This window comes from Spinacia oleracea, chromosome 3 (genome assembly GCF_020520425.1).
Source record: "Spinacia oleracea cultivar Varoflay chromosome 3, BTI_SOV_V1, whole genome shotgun sequence".
Classification (NCBI taxonomy): domain Eukaryota; kingdom Viridiplantae; phylum Streptophyta; class Magnoliopsida; order Caryophyllales; family Amaranthaceae; genus Spinacia; species Spinacia oleracea.
In genome coordinates, this window is record NC_079489.1 from 47,708,279 (window position 1) to 47,731,938 (window position 23,660).

General features: G+C 34.1%; 1 protein-coding gene and 3 long non-coding RNA genes across 15 annotated transcripts; all 4 read right to left on the reverse strand.

Annotated features, from left to right (window-relative positions):
• Nucleotides 1-1,992: 1,992 nt before the first annotated feature.
• On the reverse strand, nucleotides 1,993-6,750 carry LOC110790792 (uncharacterized). 12 transcript variants are annotated; one of them, XR_002533925.2, is made up of 8 exons: nucleotides 6,378-6,744; nucleotides 5,690-5,816; nucleotides 4,548-4,703; nucleotides 4,315-4,428; nucleotides 3,899-3,999; nucleotides 2,631-3,044; nucleotides 2,384-2,422; nucleotides 1,993-2,275 (listed from the first exon to the last, which is right to left on the reverse strand). It is a non-coding gene; the product is annotated as an uncharacterized lncRNA (long non-coding RNA). The 12 variants fall into 12 exon arrangements; XR_008930447.1 differs by having other exon boundaries at nucleotides 4,508-4,703; XR_002533921.2 differs by having other exon boundaries at nucleotides 4,537-4,703; nucleotides 6,378-6,743.
• Nucleotides 6,751-8,466: 1,716 nt separating this feature from the next.
• Nucleotides 8,467-11,380, reverse strand: LOC130469675 (uncharacterized). Its single transcript, XM_056839091.1, has 11 exons — nucleotides 11,234-11,380; nucleotides 10,875-11,151; nucleotides 10,709-10,766; nucleotides 10,487-10,617; nucleotides 10,322-10,409; nucleotides 9,496-9,625; nucleotides 9,257-9,414; nucleotides 9,030-9,156; nucleotides 8,792-8,932; nucleotides 8,556-8,675; nucleotides 8,467-8,472 (listed from the first exon to the last, which is right to left on the reverse strand). Exons 1-11 carry the CDS (start codon nucleotides 11,378-11,380, stop codon nucleotides 8,467-8,469), a joined length of 1,383 nt encoding a protein of 460 aa, XP_056695069.1.
• Nucleotides 11,381-12,746: 1,366 nt separating this feature from the next.
• LOC130469446 (uncharacterized) lies at nucleotides 12,747-13,638 on the reverse strand. The gene is made up of 3 exons (XR_008929984.1): nucleotides 13,505-13,638; nucleotides 13,274-13,319; nucleotides 12,747-12,978 (listed from the first exon to the last, which is right to left on the reverse strand). It is a non-coding gene; the product is annotated as an uncharacterized lncRNA (long non-coding RNA).
• Nucleotides 13,639-20,384: 6,746 nt separating this feature from the next.
• LOC130468990 (uncharacterized) lies at nucleotides 20,385-23,008 on the reverse strand. Its single transcript, XR_008929363.1, has 2 exons — nucleotides 22,868-23,008; nucleotides 20,385-20,435 (listed from the first exon to the last, which is right to left on the reverse strand). It is a non-coding gene; the product is annotated as an uncharacterized lncRNA (long non-coding RNA).
• Between the last annotated feature and the right edge of the window lie 652 nt (nucleotides 23,009-23,660).

The window sequence follows — 23,660 nt, forward strand, 5'->3', positions numbered from 1 at the left end:
CTAAATTATATAGGATTTTAATTTCTAAATTATAATTCAAGTAGGACTTTAATTCCTAAATAATAAAATCAGTTTTGTAGTTTACCTTTTGGATAATACTGTATTATTTGGATGTGTATGTTTATAGGAATCGGATTAACATCTCTTATGCTTATATATAAGTGCACGTACTACATTTAAATATATGTTCCAATTTCAACGTACGCATACATTTTAATATAAAAATTGTTCTAGAACAACTAAACAGCCTCGATCAAGCGCTCAGGCCAATAATAAATACTTGCTGACAAAGGAACCCAATCCGAGACTTTTCAAATGATAGGTACCTACAAAGTTAATCAATATTACACTATTAGGATCAATAAAGAAAAAAAATTAAAGAAAAAATAGTTAACAAAAAAACATTTACAATATGTATCAATGTCATTTTAGCCTAAATATAACCTATAACGACCCAATGAGCCTTAAATGTGCATATATATATTGGAATGAGTTTTAGAAAGTTAAAACTATGCATATTAAACATGTACTAAGTATAAAAAGAGTCCTTATGTTCTTTAGTTCAAAGTTGGGAGCGAAAATGCTTCATTTTAGCCTTAATATGACCTATAACGACCCAATGATCCTTAAATGTGAATAAGTAGATTGGAATGAGTTTTAGAAAGTTAAAACTACGCATATTAATCATGTAAAAGATTTAAAATGAGTCCTTAGGTTATTTAGTTCAAAGTTGGGAGCGAAAATGTCATTTTAGCCTAAATATGGCCTATAACAACCCAATAAGCCTTAAATGTGCATAAATAGATTGGAATGACTCTTGGAAACTTAAAACAAAGCATATTAATCATGTAATAAATTTGAAATGAGTCCTTAGGTTTTTTAGTTCAAAGTTAGGAACGAAAATGTCATTTTATCTTAAATATGACCTATAACTACCAAATGAGCCTTAAATGTGCATAAATAGATCGGAATGAGTCTTAGAAAGTTAAAACTATGCATATTAATCATATAAAAGATTTAAAATGAGTCATTAGGTTCTTTAGTCCAAAGTTAGGAGCGAAAATGTCATTTTAGCCTAAATATGGCCTATAACGACCTAATGAGCCTTAACTGTGCATAAATAGATTAGAATGAGTCGTAGAAAGTTAAAACTATACATATTAAACATATAATAAGTATAAAACGAGTCCTTAGGTTCTTTAGTTCAAAGTTGGAAACGAAAATGTCATTTTAGCCTAAATTTGACCTATAACGACCCAATGAGCCTTAAATGTGCATTCATAGATTGGAATGAGTCTTGGAAACTTAAAACTAAGCATATTAATCATGTAAAAGGTTTAAAATGAGTCCCTAGGTTCTTTAGTTCAAAGTTGGGAACGAAAATGTCATTTTAGCCTAAATATGACCTGTAACGATCCAATGAGCCTTAAATGTGCGTAAATAGATTGAAATTAGTATTGGAAACTTAAAACTAAGCGCATTAATCATGTAATAAGTTTGAAATGAGTCATTAGGCTCTTTAGTTCAAAGTTGGCAACGAATATGTCATTTTAGCCTACATATGGCCTATAAACGACCCAATGAGTCTTAAATGTGCATGAATAGATTGGAATTAGTCTTAGAAAGTTAAAACTATGCATATTAAACATGTAATAAGTATAAAATGAGTCCTTAGGTTCTTAAGTTCAATGTTGGGAGCACAAATATCATTTTAGCTTAAATATAACCTATAACGACCGAATGAGCCTTAAATGTGCATAAATAGATTGGAATGAGTCTTAGAAAGTCAAAACTATGCAACTAGCAAACGGTTACAGAAGCCATCCTACCCAATAAGTCCACTGTAAGTAAAGAAGAGTTTATTGTCACCTAAATTCTGCTCGGACCTAATTTCCATGTTAATTTGACATTTTCTGGTTATTTTTACTCAGAAATCAGGCACATCAGTTTCACAAACGCTAATTTAGGTTACAAAATAAAAAAGCACAGAAATGAATAAAGAATATACAGCATGAGATACTCAAACCCATGGGAAAAAATACAGGCTTTGCTGCTGGAAAGTTCATTTTTATAGTTTATTAAATATTTCAGATAATAAGGCATGTTACAAGTAATCCAGGGAACTACAAGAAATAAGAGACGTGCTTAATGTTGAATGAAAGCTTGCCTCTTTTTTACTCTGCAGAAGGTGCCTCTTTTTTACTCTGCATGCTTGTCTGGCAAGGGTTGAATGCGTGTCCGTCCATTCTAGGATGCATCCATTGTATGCCTGAAGCTGCAAGTTACCAATTTCATTCCTAATATTAGAAACCAACACAAGAAACGTTACAGCAACTTCCCAAGAAGTTAAAGAAAGTAGAAAATTATTAAAATGAAGATGTACCATTTACAGGCAAAGACTCCTTCTTTTTCTTTTTCTTCTCTAAAGACACAAAAGAAGAAACTGATTATGATAGAGGAACACCTAGCAAACAGATATAAATATGTGCAACAAGTGCAACATTAAAAGTATAAAAAATTCCACGAGTCTACTGAATAAAGCTGAGAATACTTTTCCAGATCAACTGAACATTAAATCTCCATTATACAAAATTTAAAAATCATTATCAGCCATCCATCCCGGTATTTACCTGTTTCATTAGCAGCCAACTCAGGTCTAATATTTAGAGACTGATGGACATGCTCACAAGTATTCAATGTTCCTGTGAGGAGGAAAACCTGTCAGACAGCAGCCCAAATTGTTGGCTATCCTAGTTGCATCTCATTATGGAAAATGCAAGTAAGATTAGTAGCCAGCTTAGCTGCCACAACTTTGAGATTGGGACCTTGCGCCTGCTCACTCTACCATAAACAACATTGAAGTTCAGGTGTTGCTGCAGATCAATCCAGATCAACATTGAAGTCAAGGTGTTGCTGCAGATCAATCCAGAGCAAAATATATCTCCCTATGAGCAAGGATGGTATACTGTATTTGGGAGAATAAAGCGTTTTCTAGTGCAACTTTTCATGCGCCAGTTATCAAACAAAAGGCCGTGTGATGCTACCTGATAAATCAATTGACAAATTTAATCTCATGGTTCAAACATCAAGATTAAAAAATATATAAAAAGCTTGAAGAAAAAAAGACATCAGTATAACACTGCAACAACTATCAAATATTATATGTAAGCAAGCCATAGAAACATTTGATTTAGGTACCATCTGATTTAGGTATGTTGGATTCTCTACAAATCATGTGGCTACTGTGTTACTGATTCAGGTACATTGGTGATGCTGCTGCACTTTTTTTTATATCAGCCTGCACTTGTTTTTATATCAGCCTGCTAAAGTACTTATGATGAAGGCAGCATTGGTTAATGTTTTCCATTCCCAAGTGATAAAGTATTTTTGCTACAACTCAAAAGCTATCAGTCCACAGTCCTAGGGAAACAAATATATTGTACACTAGCTTAAACTGTACGCATACAATCTCTTTGAATTCGATTATATAAGAGGTGAACTCTACATGTATACATTTCGCTCGAAGGCCATCCATCCATCAAAGTTCTGCTAGTTTAGAAATACCATTTGAACCCTTTAATTGGTCTAAGAGTGAATAAATTCCTACCTATTCTACCATATTTCCAATATATGTTCATACTCAGAGGACAAATTTCTAGCTAATACACAACGGGAATGCACCAATACTCATACAGAATAGAACAAAAAAGTAACCAACCAAATATGAAAGCTGTTTAGTCTATATTTATAAACTTTTGATTACTGCAAACAATGTCAACTTAGGACAAGTTGACCAAGAAGACTGCTACCTAGCTCAGAAATCTGAGCACGAGTCCCGGCTTGGCTTCAAACTGCAAACAATGATTTTCCATGAATAATAAATATAAATATATTGTACCAGAGTAGTCGCAACTGTTCAAAATTAGTTGTAGTCCTCTGTTGATCGGTACGCATTATACCTCCCAAGCACTTCCATCTTACCGATCAAATCATCTATTCCTGCATTTACAAAAAAAACACAATAACCGGTGAACCACTTCCACAAGTATTTAAACAGTTAGTAATAGCTGTACTAGCTAATAAAGAGAAATTTCTTATGATACAAGAATAGATGAGAATCATGAGATAACAGTTCAAGATATGATCACATCCTAACGATAAGATGGTTTGTTCTATATAGAAAATAATACTTTGGACTAAATTTAGTCATTCCCCAGTAAAACTTTTCATTAATCCAGCAAGAGTTAGCATAAATTCAATAATAACATATGGAGAGTTATCTTTTATGCATAATATGAATTAAACCAGACTTACCCCCCTCCATTAATGGTTTCCCACCGTTGACATGTATTAGAAAGTCATAATTGAGAAAAATATCCTCTGAAGAGGTGGACTATTCATCACGGTTCCTTAAGAAAAAATTCGTACCTAGTCATAGAATCCAGGTTAAGGCAAATTGGAGTAGGACATATATCATTTTTGGTGCTAAATAACTGAACAGCAATACCATTGACTGAGAGGTTATAATAATAATACCACACACGAACCAATGGCCTTCGTGTCAGCACAGGAAGTCAGGGTTTTTCTGTCGTAGGAACCTCTATCGCCACCTTCTTTAGCAGCGAGTGCTTCCTCAGAATCTGGCATGGGTATCAAAGACTTTCAACATTCTGTTGATCCTGTGCTTCCTTCTTCTTGCCTTTCTAAAGAGCATAAAGTAAATGTATTAAACATTGTAAGTAAAGATCATATACACCAAAGAAAAAAAAATTCTTTTTATAAAAAAAGGCATTCTAAATTTTCAAGGAATTAATTGAGGATTAATACTGAAGGGTGTAGGCAATTTGACCTTCCATTTTCAAACACGCAAATAGAATACCATCACCAGTTAGAAACACACAAAACACGCAGACCGTAGACGGCACTATCTTACACAGATTAGACTGAAACAAATAGCCTGATTAAATCAATAATCAGGCACTAAAAGCAATTGTGTACTTTCTCCAGCTTATTGACTCACAAAACATATCTTGTTTAGTGAAAATCCGCTTAAATAATTACTTTTTCCATTCCAAAGCTACTTCCACAATCATGTTGCGCCAAAAATAGTCCCCATTTTCAACCAAACTTAACTATTTCTTCCTTATGCAATATCTAAAGATTCATACAAACTGATTCTCAACATTTTAATTGTAGTGTGAACAATGTCAAACAGATGGGATTTGCAACATCTGCTACAGACAAACATGAAACAATTACAATGATACATCGAATCAGCAGATTAAACCAAAATACCAGCAGATCCCAGAGAAACTATTTATTATTGTTGGGTAACCAATTCAGATCCCAGAGACAAAATTCAACAAAAGCAAATCAAACTAAGAAAAATCCCAGAAACATATGCAAAAAAAGGGGGGATATTCCCGAGAACCCAATAAAAACGGGAAAATTCTAGCATTTTGAATATAATTTCCCTCAAATAATGAACAATTTCAGTCAAAGATTCAATCTCTCCTGATAATCCAAAATCAAGATGAACCGAAAACCCAACATTATCAGAAATGTTAAAAAAGAAACTGTTTTTTTAATACTTTTTATGTTTTTTTTTTGAGTAAAGCAATCTGAAACTGGAGAGATTCAGAAGCCCATATAGTGTAAAAAGTAAAACTTGCAGTAAGCAAGCACAAACCTTTGCTCAGACACATACTCCATTTTAACCTTCTGTCCTCTTTGATCCACCAGCTCTAGGTTGTAGTCCTAAATTGGAAGTGATCCATTATCACGTCTCATCTCTTCACGAGCATACCTACAACCAACTTTGTAATTTCAAGACAGAAACTTTGAGGCATTAGGTCAATAGAAATTCAGCCAGCAATCAACACATACCAAATTATGTTAAACAAGTAATAACCATCCTCATTCTCCTTTACCTCGAGCAAATTATGTCACATTTAAACCGACTATAGTAAACAAACTTTAGAAAAGCTTGACAAAGTACAAAATTTGAAATCCAAACACTAGAACAAAGTACTTGAACTAAGCAAATACTTTAAACAAACGATAGGACTCCAATTTCATAACAAGCCAACATTACAGTTGTGTTCATTTCAATTGAAACAGATACAAGGAAAAAGCATCCAACTGAAAATCCAATTTAGATCTTCAATGACCTAGTTATTATTCACAAAGAATCGAGTTTTCTGAGTTTTGCAATTAGAGAGTTTTCTTTTTATTCACAAAGAATCGAACAACTCTAACTGCAATAATCAAGTGCGTGGAAACAATTCTAACTGCAATAATCAACTACATATCTAAAAGAATTGAACAAACCCTAATTCGTAAAAAGAAAATCAAGAGGGGACAGGGAAGATAATTACTTGCAGCGGCGAGGAGATTGACAGAGAACCACCGGTTGAGCAACCTTCTTTCTTGAAACCACCGGCCGAGCAAGCTAACTTCTTCCTTGGAACCACCGGCCGAGCAAGTTAACGGTGGAGAGGAGGCGAGAAAAGAGACCAGAACCACCAGCGACTGGCGAGGAGGCCAGAACTACCACGAGGAACCAAAACCACCGATTGACGAAGCAGGGAAAGCTTTTTTGTCTCAGCAGGGAAAGGTTTTTTTTTGGAGGGGACGACGCAGCTGGGAAAGCTAAGGGAAGAAGGAGTTGAGCGAAGAACTGAAGTTTTGATTCTCGATTAATTTGTTTGTGAATTTGTTACTCAACCAATATTGCAGCGAACAAAATTTCTCCTGGGCTATTGCAGGGGGCTTCTGACTGTTCGCTGCGACAAAAATGGGTTATTGTAGGGGCTTTTACAATGTACGCTGCAAAAAACTCTTTTCAGGGGGAAATTAGTTTGTACGCTGCAAGAACCCTTTAAATTGTTTGACCCGCGTTGACCTACTGGTTGTTGAAGCTTATTAATACATGTACGCTGCAACAAGGGGCTGTGACAGGGGTTTTTTCTACTAGTAATGAATTTCAAGAATGAACCACCTTAGAATTCTGAGGTTGATGTTAATGGCCTGCACACCCTGGTTAGCATTTGGCAGGCTTGAGCTCAAGCTAGGGTGCTTGAAGTTTGCGGAGACATGACTCCAGATCCTATCACGATTACAGGAAAAGGAATGTAATACGAAGTGTTGCTTTCATCCATTACTGACTACCACTAAGAATTTATGGCTCTCTCTACAATATCACAGGAGAATATCCGACACGGAAAGCATTGCAAGATGCTAACCTTCAGGAAACTCATATTCGAACAGGAATTGACATCCAGATCCAGGTATCACTCTTGTATCAGAATCCAAACTATAAGTTTAAGACGTTTTGAACCCAAACTGAACTTCCCAGGAATGCAAAATCTATGTCCGCTTACACCAGAATATCAGCAGAGCCCTGTATTTCTACAGGGAGTTCAGCTCCTTCTAACACAGGGCATGAGTTATATTCTTTGTGTACTTCAATAACACAATTACCCTCTTTTTAATATAGAACACAAATTACCCCCACTGTCCACAAAGATCGAGGTAGGATAAACCCGATAAAGCCATATAGGGGACCAGACTTAGTCTTACTCGTGCAACTACAAAGATATTGTACCCATTAGATACTTTATCTACTAATACTTCAGAATAAATAAGAGATGAAGACAGTTTAATGAGTTATTTGATAAGTGCATCTGCATTTTTTTACACGGCTGTCAGCCAATTTCTTACTTTATTAGAACAGGATGTCTATGTTTCAGCAAAACAATCACCACGACAGTGAAAGAAATAATAAAAAATGCGACATACGGAAGAAAGTTTCTTATTCTACCATATATGTTTCTCTTCTTAAATTCCGTACAGTCTTAATATTATTAAGATTGCTCAAAATACAGAGCAAAAACATCCTTGTCTACGGGAGTGAACTGTAAGTCTGTAAGTGAGTACATAAATAATATGATGATTTGTTATCAGTAGGGCTGAAATAACATTGTTGTTTTCGTTATTAACCATGCCGGAGTTTAGAATGAACTTTTCTATCAAATAGGGAGTATATGGCTTGAGGTTCCCGAAGTTCATGGTTATAGTGTCAATGGAGAAGGATAAAAAAGTTGGTGACTTAGTACTTTATGTTTCTCTTTTACTAACTTCTTGCTGTGATTGTGGAATTCTTCTAGGGTGAGGAGATTCTTGAAGGGTTTCTGCAGCATGGCAGATTTACTGACGCAAATTCTGGATAAATATTGATATTCATCCTAAAAGGAATAACTTTATTGAATTTGTATGAATAAAATTACCAAAATATTGGGAAAAGTACGAAGTAAAAAAAAAACTAAAGTAGTACGAACTACATAGTAATATTGGACTAATAGTTATTTTAAAAATATCTAAAAGATGAATCATAATCTTCAAGCCAGAATATCTTTGACCATAAAGCTTTTGTGTTTTGTTTTGATAGAATCCTTGACCGCAAAGTTAAACCTGCATAATATAGTAAATTGTTTTAAATTTTAAAGGTGAAATAATAAAAAGGGATTATAGTACACTAATATAAATCAATATACCTTTGACTTTTTTGATGTTTGATTGATAGAATCGTCATCATCCGAGTCAACATTATCATGAAGACGTTTTCCAATTTCTGTAGGTATGACTTCCTTGTCTTTTGGTGTATCTTCCTTGTCCTTTACATCAAGTAAATTCAAGTTTTATTTACAATTTCTAATAAAAATTTAAAACTTCACAAATTTGAACATTTAGTTAATAACTCAATGATAATTGTGTCGATAATTTTCATAACTGTGAAACTTTGTCGCGCTGTTTTACGGTTAAAAGCAGTGATTTTAACTTTAAAAACGAATTCTCTCCCTATGATATTTTCAATCAGTTTTGGTATTTCTGTATCATCCTCATTGTCGCTATCGTCATATTTTTCATTAGCCTGCAAAGATTAGTTGAAGATTAGTTGATAATAAGGGTAAAATTTTAAAACAATGTTTTAAAACAAAATTTTATCTAATTAAGAATAGGAGAATAACCTTTTGATAGATATGAGCCTCAAAAAGAGCACTTGCGTCTTGTCCAATTAAATTCTTAGCTACTTCATCAAATAAAACAAATATTGTTGATCCAGTGTGATCATCAACTCCAAGTTCTATACGGTACCTGATATTTTTTGGGTTTTTTAAACAAAATTTATTGAATAAAAATTAACAGTTAAATAAAAAAAAAAAGATAAAAAATGTATAGAGTATAGAATATAAACCTTGGTATTGGCCTTTCAATAGATTTCTCGCAAGTGATGCAATAAAAGTCTTTTAATCTTGGAGTGACGCGTTTTTTACAACCCGGGCATGAGATATAATACCAGCTATTTTCACCCATGATTTTAGTAACTTTAGTCTTACAGTAGAAGATTAAATCCTATAAATATTCACAAATAATAAAGTTAAGTTAGATCGGGTTTAACATAAAAACATGGTTAATGTATAAAATATTAAGTACCTTTTCAACAGTTTTCTGGATATGATCGATGAGAGTAGAGATATCAATTGTTTTAGGGATAATTTCTTCTGGTGTCACACCAGTACGTTGTACTTCAAGTTGTCCAATAGTTGTAGTTTCTAACTTTTCACTATAGCAACAATAATATAATAATATAAGAAAACATATTATTAAGATATAAACATATTATTGCGAGTGAATATATATATATATATATATATATATATATATATATATATATATATATATATATATATATATATATATATATATATATATATATATTCTATGTACATGAAGAACTTATGTGATTTTCATATCTATTTTGTTATTAGATTATACGATTCCTTTCTAATATTCTACTAATCAGCATCTCTAATGTCGGTTTTTTGATTTATTTGATGGTTTTGATTTGTGCTGCATAATCGTGCGTGATTATGTTTAATTAATGCTTAAATTTTCTAATTTTAGCTTATTAATTGGTGGTATTAATATTTAATTAATGCTTAAAGATTCTAATTTTAGCTTATTTTGTGTATTGTTTTTAATGTAAGTGAATGGGTCCAATCTATGACTATCATCCAATGTTTTGAATATGAGACTTTAAAAACAACGCCTATGCATGCATGTGGAGAAATTGCATTCAAGTACTGAAATTATAACTTTACTGCAATTTAGTGTTAGTTTTTCAATGACTAACTTTTAACGAATACAGTCAAAAAGTTTCATAGCAACTATATCCAAACCATCAATATAAACCGAATAAATACGTTTAATTTCGAAATTCATTAGCTTATTAAGTGTATCATATATATATGAACTATACCTCCATATGTCTTTCAATTTACGAACCTCCGGAACATAAAGATTTATATATATCTTGGTTGATGGTGAAGTGGTTAGATTAATTTTACCTGTATAAAATAAAATAAAAAATATATATAGTTCGTAAAATAATTTTTAAGAAATAATGTGTGATACCAATACTTACCTAAAAATTCTTTTACCATGATAGACGTAACAACTACAACAAAAGGCTTAGTAGAATCACCAAATTGGGTTTTTTGTTGGGAATATTCAGCAAAACAGTTGCTCCAAATTTTTAATTGGGCTCGTTGTCCCCTGCAATAATGTAGATAAGAAAACTAAATAAATAATAACATCATAACTAATATATTTAATTAACTCTACAGAAGAAGAAAAAAATATGTACCATTGGTCTTCTATTTCGATAGAATCTCCAACTTCAATCACAACCATACCAACGACATCTAAAAAGAGAAAAAAAAAACAAAGGAAAAAAAAGACAAAGTATTTAGCAAAATTGTTTCACAATAACTCAAATAAACTTTAGTACGGAATAAATAACAAAATCATACATACCAGGAAGTGAGTAGTTTTTAACAAAAACTTATTCAAGTGTTGTAACTGTACACAATCAAATCGATGCATTGGGATCTTATCTATATTCCCAACGGCCCTAACAACGGTATTTTGAAAAAACTGTATCATTATCTTATTGTCGCCAACAATACGATATTGTTCCTTATTAGGTTGGACCGAAAAATATCTGATTGTATAGATTTTTCCCTCAGTTAATTTTGGACGAAAGTGCTGGACAAAATTTGATTTAATTGAGGCATGCACATAATCACCCTGCAGTTAAATGATAACATTATAAGTTAATTTAGGACGTTTATTTTAAAATCATAAAGTAAATATTAGAAGAATTATATACCTCTTCTTCGATGAGCACCATGTCCAAACTAATTAAACTATTTTGTTTGCGGAAATTCACCACATCAATCAAGCGCGAAACACGAACTTTTATTTTCCAGTCTTTCCTGCTCGAATTGAAATCATGGATCAAATAAGTAGCGGCCATTGATAACCAAACTTAAAAGTGAAAGATGTGATGGTGTATGAGTTATGAATTGAACAATACGACCAATTTATAGGATTTCATCAATTATAAATTTGAATATGATTAGAACTTCCAATTTATATCTTAAAGAATTGTAGTGTATTAGTGTTAGTAGGTAACTTGGATTCGTGATTTAATTAGAATTCTCGATCATAAGTTTGGTACCCGAATTGATACATAGAGCCGTAAGAATTAATGAAGAAACAGGGGCTTCCAATCTCGAGATTAACCTATCATCTACAGGATAGTTTTTTTTTTCATTGGTAAATATCATCTAGGATAGTACTCCGTATTATGATAATAATGATATACATGTAGCAAATATGCCTCCTTTATATATGTACTAGATTAGGTCCCGTGCACGTACGGTTATTTGAAAATTATTAATTGACCATCTTTTTTAACTGAAATATTTATCCCTTAAATCTATTGCGTAATTAATAAATCTCGAACATACTCATTTTATCATGTAATATACAATTTTCGCTCTATTACGTACTATATATTTTATATGTTTAATATGATGATTTGACCAAATTAAATATTTGATATGCTTAATATGAACAAATTATTGAGTAAGAATGTTTTTTATTATTGATATGAGTATATGACTAAATATTACCAAAATTGTCTAATAATGTCATACTTAATAATCCTATAATTTTTTCTGTTTATAAACATTTATACAAAAGGAGAGAAAATAAATATAGAATAAAGTAAATATTTGTTTAGGAAAGGGTTTTTGGAGGGAAAAAATCGCACCAGGAATTGACATGTGTCATTCCTAGTGTCTCTTTTAGTATATAGTAATAGATATTAGATTTGCGCTTTTTTAAAAAAGAAAACCTATAATAAGTAGATTTTAGTTCAAATAAATACATATATGTTTAGATAATTTCAAAAAGTGAAAATCGGTTAATATAACAACGCAAATTTTTGGTTGTACCCCCATCCAAAACAATGTCGTTTTGTGTTGTTTAAGATGAACATTAATATACTCGTATGGAAATGAACATTTACTATTTTAGAAATGAACATTTATTTATTTATTTGGCAATGAACATTTACTATTGCGGAAATGAACATTTATTTATTTATTTGGAAATGAATATTTACTATTTTGAAAATGAACATTTATCTACTCATTCGAAGATAAACGTTTATCTAATTATTTGGAATCCTCATTTATTCAACCAATTTAGAAATGAACATTTATCTATTGATTATGAAATGAGTATATACTAATTTTAAAATGAACATAGTTACGTTATTTTATTACTATGTTATTACATTGAGCATATATTTACATATATTGTGCAATTAAAACATTCCAAATAACATATTTTACCAAAAAAATTGAACATTTTAGGCGTTGCCTACGTAAAATTGTATTTGAATTACAAGATATTGGTACAAATTATCCTCTTATTTTTCTATATCTTCGATCTTGAATCTTGATTTTGATGTAGTCTCGAGTTCTAATACTTTTGAATGTGTGTCGAAAGTATGATTTGAACACATATTTGGCTTTTCGGATTCAATTTCTTCATTGTTGTAGCCTGAAAATGAAAATAGTAAGTAATTTGATATGATGATAGAAACTAACTTAAAAATTAATATTTACTAAATTGAAAATGGTGATCATGCAAAATGTTTAAATGATAATATACAAGAGTAATTTATGTAAATCACTATGACACTAAAAAAATATTTGCAAGACAAATGACAATATTATACACAATAGAAATGAACATTTCATTCTCAATAAATGAATTTTATTAAGTTCCAGAACCTAATCAACAAACATAAATTTAATCTTCATACTGAATAGAATATCGATGACGATTTACCCACCTTTAATCATTTGCATGGAAACCATACATTATAAGTTTCACCTTCTCTGCAAAATGAATTGCAACTAATTAAACAAGAAAAATAAACAACATACTTCTAATATGCTTAAGAAAAATCAAGAACAACGTGCTTAGAAGGGGGGGGGGGGGGGGGGTTTGTACTACAACTTGAATTGCATGCATGAAAATAAGCAATCGAAATGTTGAATTAAAACACCCTATAATCTCCTACCGTTTCAAAACAGATCAGTCAAAAAGTCTATTAGTGGGAGTTTAAATTTTGAAAATGCTACAGGAGAAGGGGAGAAGATTTGGAGATTGAACTAAATTGACATTGAAAATAATTAAGGTTGGAGAGTTAATGGGAAGGTGAAGAATGTGGAAGATGAAGTCGGGGACGGATATTTAGGCATATTCAAGCTGAGTATTGATCCTTATTTTTTGTATTCCCTCCGTTCAATTTTTTTAGTCATGTTTCTATTTTGAGCGTCCCAAAATTATATTCATGTTTCTATTTTTGGCCATTAAGTTTTACACTTTTCCATGTACTCTATTAATTAAAAATGCATTGAAAACCCAACAAAACTCCCTATGTACTATATTCCCTTTTCCATGTATTATATTCCACTTTCTTATAAGAATTATCAATGTATTATATTCCAATTTCTCGTGTTTTTAGTCAAGCAAAACTATAAATATGGGGCGAAAGAAGTACAATTCTAGTAAATTAAAGAGACGGTGATTACTAGTATACTACGTGATAACTAACGGCAATAAAGTGGAATAATGAATGACCATAACATTTTTATAACAAAAAGGAAAAAGAAAGATAAATAAGGTTGTGACACGTGTTCTCAAAACGGTGTTGCTTACGTGTCATTGAAATGATAACGGTTGTGTTTTTTAAATACTAGGTATTGATGGGATAGAGTATTGTTCGGGCCACCATAGGACGCACATTCAAAAGCCACGAAATTATCAAAATACCCAAGACGATAAAAAAACCAAAATACCCTCGATATCAATCACGAGACTGGCCTTCTCCAAAATCTCGGTGTACAAACATTGGCCTATATAAATGCCCAGCAGGAATTTACACCCCTACAAATGCATTTAATTACCCATTTATGCCATTTTTCGACTTCTCTATAAAAAGTGATTCCTCAAATCACTATGGAGATATTCAATTCTTCCTACATAGACACACACACACTCTCTGTCTCTCTGATCTCTCTGTCTCTCTCTCTCCTCTCTCTTTAGCTTGCAACACGCAACTTGCTTGATCGTCGGAGAGAGTTTTATCGGGAACACCCCACAAGGTTAGGGGTGTGCAAAAACTGGTATACACCGGAAAAATAGACCGGACCAGGCCGACTTTGGACCGGACTAGACAAGAGGCTATCGGTCCGGTATCCGGGTTGAGAAATATTATTTTCCGGTCTTCGGTCCGATCCATTCCGAAACCCCTTAAAATCAGGTTTTGAACTTGGATCGATTTTTTTCTTAAAAAATACTTCCTCAGATTTTAATACTCGCAACGTTTGTGATTTCTACACTATTCACATATTATACTTTGACAATTGTTGGTGATTTATACGTAAGATAAAACATAGTCATGTGGGATCTTCTTAGATTCGTCTTAATGTGTATTTTCAAAATATTAATTAACTTTTTATAATTTTTGCTTAAGGAGAATTAAAGATATTAGTGATCAAAGTTGTGCATTGACATGCGTGAAAGTGAAAAACGTTGCTAGTAAAAATAAACGGAGGAAGCATAATATAAACTATTTAAAAAGATAATTTCCTCCTTTAATGTGTCGGAAATGTTATTATATTATGAGATATTTTATTTTATCCTCAAACGAAGGCATTAAACAATTAGTTTTCCATTTATACTTGTTTATTTTTTTTACTGTATTTTATAGCATAAATAGATAAATAGAGATAGACGTACAACTAGTCCATACCGGGCTGATCCGGGTTTTGACTTATTTTTTCAGTCCGGTCTTCGGGTCTAGAATTATCCAAAAATGGGTCTTTGATCCGGTATGGGGTTGGACCAATGGATACCCTTACTCAAGGAGCTCACTTTGTTGATTTTGTAAGTCACGAGTCGTCCAAGGATATATAGGATGTCGGTCTCTCACTCAGACGAGCTCCCACTCATTTTATACTTGGAATTTCTACAAAAAAACAAGTATGTTTTCTATGAGAACGTCATGCGTATAAAGAACACTTTTGTCATCATTAAGAATATTCGGTCGAACTTTCTTTTTGTTCGGCTGAACCTGCTGCCAGCGTTGAGCCGTTTTTTCGGGACTATTTAAAGCATTTTAGGAACTTTTAGAATACCTAGTTTTTTACAAAAGTAGTCTGGATTTTTATTTTAGAGAGAGAAAGGAGGAGATATTCATTCATTGCTCATTGTATTGCTTGGGATTCTCCCTAATCTTGGATTTGAAGCTTCATTGTAAAAATTCTCAACTCTTATTTCCATTTAGGGAAATTTGTAATTATTAATCCAACCTTTTCCCGGTTTTCTTTAATTAAGCCTACCTATGCGATATTTCTAAATAATCCAATCTTTATGACCTAACTACTATTATTAAGCCTGGATGACCGGTTACCTGCTACAAAGTCAACGTTAAAACGTTGACAAACAAAAGTTGGTTTCCCTCCTAAAATATTGGACACGTCATCATCACTTGCCACCTAAACAAGGATTTCATTGTTTTTTTTCAAAAAACCCTTAACCCTTCTCTTCTCTATACCGTGTTTTAATTCCTCTCTCCTCCATTACTACTGCTTCAACCATAATTGTACTGGTTCATGACATCATCAGCGATTTTCTTGTGGAAATAGATGACTTCATCCACACGCATTCAAATTTCGTCTCCAGAATCGTACAATTGAAGGTGAACTTACAAACCCTAGCGTTTTTGTTCCTTTTTTGGTAAAATTTGAATTTTGGACTTCCTGATGGTCAGTTCGTAAAAACCCTAGTTGTTGCAATAATATAGTTTTTTTTTATCTTGTGGGATGTTGGTTATTGTGGTCTTGTTGAAAATTTAGAAAAAAAAACCTTGAATTTGAAGAAGATCCAGATCCAACAGGCTATTGCTTTACCCCAGCCATAACAATTGCTGATTATTTTTGATGAACTTCGAATGGAGAGGTATGAGGGATCAACAATGGTGGAGAAGAGAAATAATGGAGAGGAGTGCAGAGATGAAGCAGAAAATGGCAGAGGAGAGAGGAACGAAAATTAAAACAGCAAATAAAGAAAAGAAGGGGAAAAAAATTATAGCTGTAATATATGCCACGTAAGGGTGAATACCGCCTACAGCAGGTTAGTAACTTGTTAGGCTTAATAATAGTAGTTGGGTCATAAAGGTCGGATTATTTAGAAATATCGCATAGGTAGGCTTAATTAAAGAAAACCGGACAAAGGTTGGAATAATAATTACAAATTTTCCTTCCATTTATTGTCATTAATTTATGATTTTTCTGTTAGGTTATGATACATATGACAATTCATAAATCATGCGGAAAAACCATTTAGCCAGGAATACATATTATTTACACATAATCATATAGCATAGTTTAGATGCATACTCTTTGTTGCGTGCCTTCCCTAGCTGCGCCCGAACCGAACAAGAACAAGTCTTTAGGACTCCAAGTGTCGTCCCTCCGTAGATAATCCACAGCACGTCCGGATCCGCCTTAAGATTGACCAACTAGAATCGCCCTTAAGGTACTAAAGATTTTCGGCACTTATAGTCAAGAAATGTGTCTGAATTTTCTCTCAAAACTCACTTTGAATACTTGAATAATCTATGAAAATATGTGACCCTAGGCACCTATTTATAGAGTTATGGAAAGGGTTTTGGAATCCTATTAGGATACTAATTTATTTAATTATAACCCTACTAGGACTCTAATTAAATAATCATTATCTAATAGTTTTAGGATTTAATCATACTTCGAATCCCGATTGCTTCAGGATTCCCGCACAAGCATTGCACGAGCACCGTACACCCGCGCAAGCCTTGCGGCCCACGCTAGGCGCACAACGCTCGGCCCACTGCTGTGCTCCGCGCGCGCCCAAGGCCTTGGCTGGGCCTGGCCTTGCGCTGGGCCTGGTCGAGGTTTGGCGTGCGCTGGTGTGCGTTGGCTCGCTGGGCGACGGCCTGGCTTCGTGCTGGGCCTTCGTCTAGCGGGCCTCGTCTGATGCTAATTCGTACGATACGCTTCCGATTAAATTCCCGATTCCGGAATTCATTTCCGATACGAACAATATTTAATATTTCCGATTCCGGAATCAATTTCCGGTTTGAACAAATATTTAATATTTCCGTTTCCGGAATTATTTTCCGATTCCGATAATATTTCCGATTCTGACAATATTTCCGTTTCCGGCAATATTTCCGATTCTGGCAATATTTCCATTTCCGATACGTACCATGTTTCCGTTTCCGGCAACATCTACGACTTGGATAATATTTATATTTCCGATACGATCCATATTTCCGTTTCCGGCAATATCATCGTTTCCGGAGTATTCATTTCTTGCCTGTGACGATCTCAGCTCCCACTGAAACCAAGATCCGTCGATTCCGAATATCCATAGATGGAGTATTTAATGCCATTAAATACTTGATCCGTTTACGTACTATTTGTGTGACCCTACGGGTTCAGTCAAGAGTAAGCTGTTTAATATCATTAATTCCACTTGAACTGAAGCGGCCTCTAGCTAGGCATTCAGCTCACTTGATCTCACTGAATTATTAACTTGTTAATTAATACTGAACCGCATTTATTAGACTTAACATAGAATGCATACTTGGACCAAGGGCATTATTTCCTCCAGTCTCCCACTTGTCCTTAGGGACAAGTGTGCATTTCCTAATTCCTTTGTCGCTCGATGCTTGCTCTTGAACATAAGGTAAGAGTTGTCATCCTTATTATGTCCAGAGGTGTTTCTCGGTTTCAGAGTTCAACTGATCAAATAAACAGATAATCATAGCCTATGATTCATCCGAGCACGGCCATGCATTTCACAGTTTCTAGCTCTCCGAGTGGCCTTGTACAACTTTTAAGCATCTCATCCCGATTTATGGGAGGACAATCCCAATCTTGCGATCTTGAGATTAGACTTCGTTTGATAGGTGATTACCTGAGCGTTGCCTTTATAGCCTCCTTTTACGGTGCGACGGTTGGTCAACGTCAAAGGAACCAGTTCTCAAACAAGTAATCTCAAATCACTCAGGTATTGAGGATTTAGTGTCTAATAATTTTAATGAAATGTACTTATGACAGATTTTCATCTCTTACAGTAAAGTTTCATAGGTCTTGTCCGATACTAGTCTTCCCAAAGTAAGTATCTATGCAAATGATTATGACATTGCCATGTCCACATAGTTCAAGAAACAGAACTACTAGTCATCTTGCATTCTAATCGTCTAACGTTTTCTATGCGTTCAATTTTATAGAAAACTCCGACTAGGGACCATTTTTCAACCTTTGACATTCAAGTTCACTTGATAGACATTTCTTAGTCACAGGACTGGTCCTGACAGTCTATCTTGAATATATCGTCAAATTGAAGAGACTCATCATTTAATAAACCACAAATTAAATGGAAAAATGAATTCTTTTCATTTGTTGCGAATGATTAACCAATAATGTTTTACAAAGATTTAAACTCTAAAACTTTAAAACATTAAACAGGGACATCAAAGCCATTCTCCAATATGCTTGATTCCCATAGCTGCAGTGTGCGAGTTGTGCTTCGCCTGCGGCAGAGGTTTAGTTAATGGATCCACTAGTAGAAAAAACCCTTATTGCAGCGGGCTTTTAGACCCCTGTTGCAGCGTACATCGTATGCTGCAACTGGGGGGCCTGCAACAAGTCTGAACTTGTTGCAGCGTACAATGTTCGCTGCAAAAAGTGATTTGTTGCAGCGGGCTTTTAGATGTACGCTGCAACAAGTGCCAAAAAATTGGCAAAATTTTGGACTTGTTGCAGCGTACATATATATGTACGCTGCAAAAGACTCAACTTTTTGCAGCGTACATTTATTTGTACGCTGCAACAAGTCTGAATTACTCAATTTTTTGCAGCGTACATTTATTTGTACGCTGCAACAAGTCTGAATTTTTGCGAAATTTTTTTCCCTTGTTGCAGCGTACAACATATATGTACGCTGCAAAAAAGCACTTTTGGCGGGAAAATTCTAATTTTGTTTAGGGATACCTAGAGTGCCTTGCACCAAATATAGAAACCTGTCAAAACAATAATAGAATAACGCAACCTGTATAACAAATATAAAAACAACAACTGGAGTTTTGTATACTATATATCCCAAAACCAAAGTGCACATATTACATTTAAATATATGTTCCAATTTCAACATAAACATACATTTTAATATAAAATTTATTCTATAACAACTAAACCAACTCGATCAAGCGCGCTAAAGCCAATAATAAATACTTGTTGGTTAAAAACTTAGCCCATTGCTCACGAACCACATCAAATTCCTCGCATAAGGCGCAATCCTCGGAGTGTAGACCTTTACAAAAACAGAAATTTAAATTAAACATTAGATTGAATACAAATTAAATATCACATTTTAACATTCAAGAAACTAATGACTTCCAAACAAACTTAGGAATAAATTAATTAAAAAGTGTACTGCACTCATATTTCATTTACTTATCCCCAAGAAAATACCACAAGTAGGCATCGAAAAAAAAAATCAGAAATAAGTAGTGATAGAGTAAACCAGCTTTAGTAATTACTATTGATCTTTTTAATATTATTTAGTTCGTCTAAAAGACGCTACTGGTTGAAATTGATTAGGGTAAGGTGGATCTTTTACAAACCTTGCCCACATGACATAGATGAATACAAGATTGTAAGTCTTGTAAGCATGGTTCCTTTATTTAGGTTTCATCCTCATTCAACCAGTAAAGCTTCTTTTACCAAATAATGAAACAGCTCATATGAAAAAGTTCAAACTCCCGTACTAAAGTTTGTATAATAAACCAAAAATAACAACCTACCATCCATTGCTTGGCTTATCGACTCATAATCCATAAATGTTCGAGATGATCTGTTATGTGATGTCTGCATTAGGATAATTGTGTGCTTATTATCCTGTAAAATTGAAAAATGGCTCCAGTAAGCACCCCAAAGCATTAAGGATTGATAAGGCTCAAAGTAGGGACCAACTGAACAAGAGAGACAAATGAATACCAAATGCAGTCGAAGTAACGAACTGGTACTCCAAAGCAAAAACACACACAGATTTTCTAGTCATATTTACAGTTAAAAAAATCTTCACACAATAATTCATAATTCATTGCTGTTAACATAATTCATTGCTGCGAAAATCAGATAGCCCACAATACATCTTGCTTGTTGATAATTATTTCATTTATCATATGCTTGAATATAATTTTACTAATAAACAGAAAGAAAATTATCTTACACAGTTGTAGCTGCAACACAATATTTAACTTAAGATCAGCATGTGTTGTCCATTTTTCATACCTTTAAAAAAATGCATGATGATTTACTTCCATACTTTGGATCTTGAAACCAAAGATTTCATATCACAGACGATTACAAATCACTTGCAGGATATTCCTATATAAATGCTTCCAGTATGCTCAAACATTGACCTAGAGTGTCATCTAGGTTCATGACAATCATGTCTATGTGCTGAAGTACCAGAATTTGATCATGCACATTCAGTCACTGATTTCAAGATAATCCTACAACTAGGATACGCATTTTTAACTAAGAGAAACCTACAACAGAATATCAATTTCCTTACTCAAGTATGCACTTCAGTATAAAGAGGAGCAGAATATAAGATTGATTGGATAATGAATTACAATTTTAACTTTTCACAACCCATTGCCTGTCTTGACCATCATTTGCAAAAAACTTTAGGTCTAATTGTTCGACTTAGCTTCAGAAAATAAGTGTACAACCATTCGACTAATCCATTATAAAGTTGAGTATATTTCTGCAGTTCTGCCTTTCAGGACTCATGCACTAACCAATTTGGACAGGTGGTTCAATGACTCACAATTTCAACAGAACTACTAAAGCCATGAGAGTATATTTCTGGTAAGGGACCTAGTAACATAGTAAAACGCATAACCAAGATCATACTCTGTATAAACAAAATTTACTGACTCACTTTTCTTGGCGGTGGAAAAAGGCATAGGTGTATATCTAACATGGTAAGCAATTTCATTACTAAAGGGTCTTTTGCAATACAGTGGGATTCTAGAGATCAGCTTATGCTCAAATAAGTAAGTAGAGTACACATCAGTGGCAGGATCAAATAGCTGAACTAAACAGTAGTTCATAGAGTGCATCCCATATGAAGAGATCTAAAGTAGCATAGCACCATTTACAGAGTGTTTTTTCAAAAAAAAAATCACAGAAGTAAAGCCAGCCAATTATCCGTCATCTTAATTTCATTGAAATCAGACATTAGAATCAATCACTTACTCCACTAGTTATCAGCTCATTCAATGAAAGGAAAACTAAAAACTCCATTTAAACTCAAAGAACAAAACAAAAAAAACACTCCACTTAAACTCAATGCATTTGATTTGACAATAGCAAACCTGTCAATCTCGTAATGATCTAACATATGGAGAAGACTCATTGTGATTTGTGACCGTTTCCAACTCATTGAGTTTTAAACACTTACGAAAAAACTCGAGTAACATCAATTCTACAAAGCCTGTTCAATGTCTGCTATGGTGTGAATGAGTCTTCCATACCGTCTAATGATCCAAATAAGCTAGTTCTAATACTACATCCTTTATACCAAGGCTTCAACTAGAAAAACAGGACAAGAAGGCCGACCACAATTCCTTAAAGATTTTTGAAACAATCCTCAAAATTTATGAGAAAATCCAAACCCTTCACCAAGCAAAATAAAACCTCAATTGCAACAACTTCATATACTAGAATATCACCATATACGAGTACAAAATTTATGTCAATCCCCCTCCCCCCCTCCGACGGCCCACCTCCTAAATAAATAAATAAATCCAACTGAATTTTATGAATATACCGTACAACATATACAAGCACATCATTACACTACTTTGATTCTGATTACACTGGAATCCACCCAACCACAGAAGTACAAACAAGAACTGAACTTCAAGTCAAAACCCTAATTCCCAAATCAATTGCAAAAATTAACAAGTTCCAGAAATTTTTCATTATCACCTCATGATAAATGTATTTCCACTTCACAGACAACTCTAAACACCAAAAGAATCATCAAAAAAATTATCCCCAAACCTCAACTTCGTATTCATCTATCAAAATTCCAAGCAAACACAGAGTCTCGTTTTGTTGTCACAACTAAGCTCAAGTTCTTGCTAAAACCCTAGCTTTAGAATTCATAACAACAAAAATCAAATAAACAATAACGTTTTCTTGTTGTTGGTTCAAAAAATGAAAAAAATTGAGCTCAATTATCATTACAACAAAAACAAGCAGTGAAAGTTATGAAAATGGAGGTGAGGAGAGAGAAAGAGAAGAGCGAGTACCATACTGAAGGATAGGGGCGGCCAGAAGAAGTTGCAGAGGTTGAATAAGGAAAGGGTATCAGCAAAACGCGATTACAGAAAGAGAGAATCTCGCACTCCCAACAAGTGCCCACTGGCCACGGTCTACGGCGGGCGACGACTAGCAAAGGACCAAATCAAATCCCCAAATACTCCGTACTGAGGAAGTGTATTTCAAATCCCCAAATCCCCAAATTGAACCCTAATCTGAAAACGAAAATCAAAAACTAAAATTGAACCCTAATCTGAAAACGAAAATAAAAAACGAAAATAGAAATTGAACACACCATACCGAAACCACCGGAACCACGACGCCGAGCAACCACCGGAACCACGACGCGACGGGGAGATGCTGAACCACGGAACCAAGACAGCGACGCAGGGCTGAACCACGGAACCACGGAACCAAGACAGCGACGCAGGGCTGAACCACGACGCGACGGGGAGATGAGCAACCAACGGAACCAAGACAGCGACGCAGGGCTGAGCAACTCTTGGGTTCGACGGCGATGCAGGGCTGAGTTCGACGGCGACCTTGGATATTTGTTTAAGGGAAAAGGCTTGGAGCTATAGCAGAGAAGGAACAACGTACGTACGTTTCTCGTTTGAGCGCGGTTTGTACGTTGCAACTAGGAAAGTAAAAATTTTAATTTGAAACGCGGACTTGTTGCAGCGGGCATTAACATGTACGCTGCAATAACTTCGGGTTGTTGCTGCGGGCTTTTATTTTGTACGCTGCAACAAACGCATTTGTTGCGAACAACTAAAATGTACG

Bases quoted from the DNA above. Each gene is read 5' to 3' on its own strand.
- LOC130469675 (XM_056839091.1), bottom strand. From the start codon at position 11,380: ATGGCCGCTACTTATTTGATCCATGATTTCAATTCGAGCAGGAAAGAC. The intron at 9,415-9,495 runs GTACTTAATATT...GAATATTTATAG, and splicing joins TCCAGAAAACTGTTGAAAAG to GATTTAATCTTCTACTGTAA. The intron at 8,676-8,791 runs GTTATGAAAATT...CTTGATGTAAAG, and splicing joins CAGCGCGACAAAGTTTCACA to GACAAGGAAGATACACCAAA.